At 59.1% G+C, this 6,856-nt stretch overlaps 1 protein-coding gene across 2 annotated transcripts; it reads left to right on the top strand.

Annotated features, from left to right (window-relative positions):
- Nucleotides 1-1,475: 1,475 nt before the first annotated feature.
- Nucleotides 1,476-5,289, top strand: CAMK2N1 (calcium/calmodulin dependent protein kinase II inhibitor 1). 2 transcript variants are annotated; one of them, XM_032759161.2, is made up of 2 exons: nt 1,476-2,475; nt 3,970-5,289. In XM_032759161.2, exons 1-2 carry the CDS (start codon nt 2,310-2,312, stop codon nt 4,038-4,040), a joined length of 237 nt encoding a protein of 78 aa, XP_032615052.1. In that variant the 5' UTR covers nt 1,476-2,309; the 3' UTR covers nt 4,041-5,289. The 2 variants fall into 2 exon arrangements, with proteins under 2 accessions (XP_032615052.1, XP_032615050.1); XM_032759159.2 differs by lacking the exon at nt 1,476-2,475 and adding an exon at nt 2,490-3,320.
- Nucleotides 5,290-6,856: the final 1,567 nt, after the last annotated feature.

The raw sequence follows: 6,856 nt of genomic DNA, 5'->3' as shown, positions 1-6,856 counted from the left end.
GTCCTGCAGGGTACACAGGTAGTAGCTAGCCATATACCCATTTGACAGCTGAGACCATGGAAGCTCAGAGAGGAGAGATGACCCACCCAGGGTCACACAGTCAGCAAACCACGGGGTTGGGATTCAAACCCAGACCTAAATCCAAGGGACATGCTTATTCCACCTGCCACATTGCTTCAGTCTCCCTTTTCTCTGCTCCCTTCCTCCTCCTCCCATGGAGTCTGGCTTCCCGAGGCCAGCCAATCCTTTTACACAGTTTGGAGAGGGGGCTGGACTGACTCCCTCCTCCACCAGATGTTATACCAGGAAAAAACCTTCCCCTTCTGCCTCTAGCTCCCACCCGCCAGAGTTCTAGATGGGAGGGGAGAGCTCCTTTCACTGTTGATGGGACCCCTTGCAGGGCAGCAGGATGAGCCAGGTGAGACTCACCTGGGCCACCTGGATGTGTTTCCTAGCCCTGCCTCCAGAAGCTGGCATGACCTTGGGGTGGTTGCCCCTCCCTGTGGTCAGGCTGGCTCTGCTAAGCAAAGAAGGTCTCCAGCGGAGGGCAGGTGCTGTTGGCTCCGGCGAGGATAATGAGCGCTCCTCCTGCACCTTGCCCCCTCGGAGTTACCATCTGCTTGGCAGATGCGCCTCCCAGGCCTCTGGGGCTGCCCCAGTCTCCCTCCCGGCATCGAGGAGCCCGCTCCTCATCTCAGAGGCCATAGTCTCTCCACAGGGCGCACGGCTGTTGCTGGAAGGGAGGCCCCCGAGGGCAGAGGGCGGCAGGCCCAGGACGTCCCCAGCGGAGGCAGAGGACGCCGGGAGCCAGGCACCCCGGGCGAGCCCGGCGTAATGAGGCGCTCCCTTCTCCTGAGGGAGGCGGGGCTGCCCCTTCCCTCTCCCCCTCCCTCTCCTGGAGGCCCCGCGGGAGCCGGAGTCCAGCGCAGTTGGGCGGGGGTGGGGGGTAGTGAGGCCTTCCAGGTTGGACTGAGCCGGGGCGGGAGGAGAGTGTGAGGCCCCAGTGGCTGGGCCCTCAGGGTCTGAATTGGGGAGCAAGTGTGGTGGGGAGGAAGGGCTCCCCGGTTTGCAGCTGGCTGGGGAGGCTGTGTCCGCGGGTCGCCCTGGAGCCCTCCGACCTTTGCCCCGCAGCATCTGCCCCCCGGGGAGGTCAGCATGCTTCCGCCCTTCCCCGCGTGTGCGTCGTCGGTCCGCTCCCTCTCCAGCTCCCGGAACCCCCACTCCCCCCGAGGTCCCCTCGGGAGGCAGAGCCCGCTGCGGGGCGGGCGCGCATCAGCTCCGGGCCCCGTAAACACCCGCGAGCGGGGCGGCGGGGGCTGGGGGCGGGGGCAGGAAGCTAGCGGCGGCCCGGGCCGGCCGGCGCGGCCCCGTGACGTCGCTCCGTTCGCAGGGATCTCTCCCCGAGGCCCGCGGGTCCCCTCCTCCCCGCCTCCTCCCGCCCTCCTCCCCGCGCCTCTCCTCGGCGCCGCGGCCGGCATTTCTCCTCGCAGCTCGCTGCCTCCCTATCCCTGCCTCCCTCTCCCCCCTCTGTCTTTCTCCCTTCCTTCCCTCTCCGACCCTCTTCCTCTCCCTCCCGATCCTTTCCCTCCTCCTCTCATCTTTCCCCTGTCTCTCCGTTCTAGCTCGTCCCCCCCCACCTTTTCTTCTTTCTCCTCCTCTCCTTCCTCTCCCCCTCTCCTCTGTCTCCTTCCACCGTCTCCCCTGCCTCCCTGTCTTTTAGTCCCTGTTTTTCAGCCCCGTCTCCCTCTCGGTTTCTCTCCGCCACCCTCCCTCCGGGTTTCCTCCCCGGTGCCCTCCCTCCTCTCTCCCTCCCCTCCCCCTCCGCCCCTCGCAGCCCCGCTGCTCGCAGCTCCCAGTCTGCCTCCCCGAACCGGCGCCGCCGCCCGCACTTGCCGCAGGACCGGCCCGCCCGGCTCCCGGGGTGCTCCCTCCTCGGTCCCGCGCCCTCCGGGCTCGCAGGGACGTCTCCTCCCTCCCGGCTCGCGGCCCCGCCCGGCCCGGCCCGGTCCCCGCCCAGAGCCCCGGCGCGCCGAGGATGTGAGTCCTGCTCGCCTCTGGCGGAGCAGCAGCCACTCGCGCGCGGAGCCGGAGCGCAGCGCAGCGCAGCCGCGGGCGCTCTCCGGGCCGCTCGCGCGAGTGCCGCGCTCTTGCCCTAGCGGCGTCCCCCGGCCTCTCGCCGGCGCCACCGCCGCAGCAGCCCGCGGGCCGTCCCCGGCCGGCCGCCCCCGGCCCCAGCGCCGCTGACCCTGTCCGCCGCGGGCGGGGACGCGGGCGGAGGAGGCGCCGCGGCGGAGCCCCCGGACGCGACCATGTCGGAGGTGCTGCCTTACGGCGACGAGAAGCTGAGCCCCTACGGCGACGGCGGCGACGTGGGCCAGATCTTCTCCTGCCGCCTGCAGGACACCAACAACTTCTTCGGCGCCGGGCAGAATAAGCGGCCGCCCAAGCTGGGCCAGATCGGCCGGAGCAAGCGGGGTGAGTTCGCGGCCCCCTTCCCTGACACCCCCTTTTTCCCGCGGCGCGGCCTGAACAAGGGTTGCGGAGGTCTCCCACCCGCTGCAGCCCGTTCAGACCCGACGGAATCCCTTCTTGCAGAATTGGGGGATCCCGTACTGCGGGTCTGGCTGAAGCGGGTCGCAGGAACGCGTCCCCCAAGCCCGATCCCCGGCTGGGTCACCCCGGGGGCGTGGCGGCTTCTAGCTGCAGCTGGGGGTCCCCACCCGCGGCAAAGTTTGCTTTTTGATTTGCGCCCCCCACCCCCGCCTTTTGCGCAGTGTAGTCACAGCTGCACTCGCTCCACAACCCCGGGGGGAGGGGGTCCCAGGACCCCCCAGGGGACGGCATGGGGACCTGCATGGGGAGGATCCCATTCCTGCGGGGAAGGCTAGGGTGTTCGGGTCGCACGGGCTTTTCATTGTTACTTGGCTTGGGAGGGGGTTTGCCAGGCCTGGGCGATCCGCGCGAGAGCTGGAAAAGCCCCAGAGAGGCGGAGACGCAGAGAGGCTCCGAGAGGAGCTCCAGAGGCGCGGGGACAATGAGGGGGACCGACGGCTGCAGAGAGAGACTGAGAAGCAGGGATGGAGGGGAGGGGGTACACGGGAGACCGAGGGTGGCAGAGACCGAGACAAAGCTCCCGAGAGGGGAGCTGAAGCAGGAGAGACAGAGCCGAGGACGCGCGTATGGGGAGGACGCAGGAGCCGCCGAAACAATAAGGGCGACCGACACCTTAGACAGGGAGAGCCAGAGACCTCGATCGGCGCCCGGCCGTCTCGCCGAGGGACTGATGGAGGGACTGAGAAAGGCGAGGCTAGGTTGGGACGGTAAGAGAGGCGGAGGTTACGGCATGTGTCCCTGGCAGGCAGCGAAGGGAGGCTCTGACCTCTGCCGCAGCGGGGAGCGCGGGGCGGCCGAGTCAGTCGGCCAGCGGCGGGGAGAGGGCGCGCAGGAGGGGGCGCCCGCCCAGGCCAGGCCCTAACCCCCACCCGCTGCGCGTCGTGGGAACCGGTTTTGGCGTCCCCTCCTGGTTCCGCTCATCTCAGCACCCAGCCTTGCCCACCGGAGCTGCGCTCGGGACTTACCGGGGGTCCCGAGACCCAAAGACTTTGGCTCCCTCTCCTATCACTGCTCCAGACATTTCTGTCTAAATTAGTGCACCTGGTGCGGGGAGGACACGGCCAGTGCGCGCCCTGGCTGCAGCAGGAGCGGCTGGGTTGGCGCCCTCTGTTTCCTCTTTTCAGAATGGAGCTGGGACGCAGGCTGGAGGATAGAGGGTGGTGGGTGGTTCAGAGGAAAGCAGGGAAGAGACCCCTGGCAGGGACGGAGGAGAATGGAGCTGTTTCACCGCGCAGTGAGCCCTGCTCCCTCGCCCTCTCCTCTCCCGACCTCCCACTCTGGGCATAATGGGAAATGTCAGAGACCTCTGGCTAGGCCCAAGCGCGCTCACCTCTTCTTTCCCCCCCTTTTTTGCAGTTGTTATTGAAGATGATAGGATTGATGACGTGCTGAAAAATATGACCGACAAGGCACCTCCTGGTGTCTAACTCCCCCAAAGACAATGAGTTAAGGGAGAGAATAAGAACGGCGGTAACAGTTATTGGCAAAAAGCATGAAAAGAGAAAGCACTTTGAAATTTATTACTAGCTTGCTACCCACGATGAAATCAACAACCTGTATCTGGTATCAGGCCGGGAGACAGACGAGGCGTGAGGAGGAGGAGGAGAAGGCTCTGGGCTCCTCTGCAAAAATAAAAATAAAAAAATAAAATTTTAAAAATAATAAAGTTTCACTATATACACATATAAAGAAATAAAAAGAAGTCTCAGTTGCAGCTATTTGTCAAAATTAATATCCATTTCTTTTTATATACGGTGAATATTGCGCAATCATAGATCTGGATTTTGAACCACTTAATGAAGCGGCAACACCAGGTGTTTTGAGGTGTTGGCATTCTTCGCTGATTTGGCTGTTCCCAATGTTTACATTATTTAATCTTGCAAAAATGGTTCCGTGCACTTGGATGTGAAATGCTGTCCAGTTTTTTTTTATGTTGTTATCCTTGGATGTACAAAAAATTCAGAAAATGATCTCTGTAGATATTCTGTTTTATTTTGGTCATCTTTAGAAGTTATCAGGAATGTGTTTAAAACAAGAAGAGAACTTTTTTAAGGAATGATACATAGAAAAGATTTTATTTTAAAATGAGTTGTAAAGCTTGTGTTTCTTTGTTGCTGCAAGCTATTTGCCCAAGTTAATGCAAATGGACACATTTTTTATGTCAGAAAACACACACACACACACACACACACTCACACACGCACACACACGAAAAACAAAGAAAAAAATGCTTGAGCTTTTTCTAACCTCCCCTTGCAGTCTGTTGTGTGAGCAGCCTGTTTATTTCTCTAATATTATGTCAGTTTATTCTCTTTAATGGACTGTAAAAAAATGTAATCACAAGAGTGCCAAATATCTTGAAATGCCAAAAGGCATTTTGGTTTCTTTTCTCTGTGCTCTGAGTCCACGTACAGGAATGCTTGGAGTGTCTTTTCTGTTATTTATAGGGATTCTCTTAAGGCACACCAGCTGCCTGTTTTGCATGGTATTTGCAAAAATGCCTCTTGCGTGAGGAAATCTTTTACCATTTTTTGTTTGCAACTTTGGACCTCAAGAGGTTTCCCTTCCCTTCCCCGTTCCCTCTTTTCTTAATTCAATATTCTGTATGTTGCACCTTGAACCAGCACACAGGGCTATTTCTCCAATGTACAATAAAAGAATTGTTCCTGTGTCTCACTCCTCTTTTCTCTGCTTTGGCTGGGGGGTGGGGTGGGGGGGACATGACTTGCTGTTTGTGGGCTGGCTGCTGACAGGAAGGAGGGATGGTGGCTTTGGTCTGTGAGGCAAAAAGGCAATGTTGGGGGCCCCTATGGGTGGGCTCAGATGAGAGGAAAGATGGGCTGGACTGGCGAGGCCATCCCCCTGAGGTGAATTTATTCCATTTTGGATTTGCAGGTTGAGCTCTCACTGCATCCCTGAGGTTTCTGCCATCTCTGGCGGGGTGAGGGGAGAAAGAGGGATACTGTGCAGGGAAGCAGGCAGTCTTGTTAAGAGCGACTTTGCAGGCTGGCAGAGTTGGATGCAAGTCCCAGCTACCCGACTTCCTAGGTCTTTAGACTTGAGCAAGTGCCTCAATTTCCTAATCTGTAAAGTGAGGATAACTCAGCCCCTGCCTCATAGGGTTATTAGGAGGATGAACACAGTGCCAGCACATGGGAACACTCAGTATCAGGCCACTCTACGCACATTTCATACTTCGCCAAGGGCCCCCTGTCCTCAGAGGCAGGGCTGCAGATGAGCTGTGTTCTGTCTGCATCTTCACCTTCCGGGGCTCACAGGTCGAGGGATGCGCTGCTCCTGTGGGTACAAGGCCTGAGAGGTCTCAGGCACCTGCACTTATCAGCCTTCCTCTAATCATCAGTTAGAAAGGCTTGATAGGAAGACAAATCTTAGCCCCTTGTTAGGCTTGGAGCAGTCAAAGGTCATGGAGCAGGCCCCTTGGGGAGGAGGGTTTGGGAGGAGGATTTTGGCTGAAGAAAGACTGGGAGAGTTTTTTTTTTTTTTTCTCCTGGGCTACTACACACCCAGAAGTGCTGGGAGATTTTAATGTGTTTGTGGTAAAGCTGTCAGCCAGGCGTCACAACACAGCTCACAGTGACAGGAGCCTAAGTGTGACTCACACATCAGGTAAGAGGCTAGGGGAGGGGGGCGGGCAGGAGGAAGAGGGGCTCCAGAGGGCCCAGAGGGGGTGATGTCTCAACCTCCTTCCCAGGCAGTGGAGACCCAAGGGCTCAGGAGGTCCCAGCAGAGAGCTCTCCACGCAGGCAGTTATTGGGAATGGCGAGCAAGCTGGGGCTGGCGGGGCCAGCAGGAGTGGGAATGCCAGATTGATTTTCCCAGGCACCTGACCCCCCTCCAGAAGCTGCTCTCCTCCCTGCTCACCCGGGGACTCCCAGCACCTGGGGGCTGACGGGCACCATGGAGCTCAGCCATCCCCTGGCATTCCCTCTGATAGGCTGAGGGGGACAAGGCATCAATCTGCCGAGGGGCAGAAGCCATGTGAAAAGATTCTTTCGGAAGACACGATTTGTGTCCACGCCCAGGAGTAATTGCCAGTGACGTGATCAAAGCACTGTGTAATTACACGGTGTTTTCTCTCCTGTTTTCCTATGCAATCATCCCAGCACCCCTAGAAACCCATGAGTCTCTCTCTTCAGTGGGTAAGGAAATCGAGGCCCCGGAGAGGCCAGAAGGATTGCACAGCCTCTGTATTAATTGAGCTCTTACTGTATACCAGGCTCAC

Source organism: Hylobates moloch, unplaced genomic scaffold (assembly GCF_009828535.3).
Source record: "Hylobates moloch isolate HMO894 unplaced genomic scaffold, HMol_V3 SCAFFOLD_9, whole genome shotgun sequence".
Classification (NCBI taxonomy): Eukaryota; Metazoa; Chordata; class Mammalia; order Primates; family Hylobatidae; genus Hylobates; species Hylobates moloch.
The sequence above is the reverse complement of the archived record's forward strand: the minus strand, read 5'-3'. Positions and strand labels throughout refer to the sequence as shown.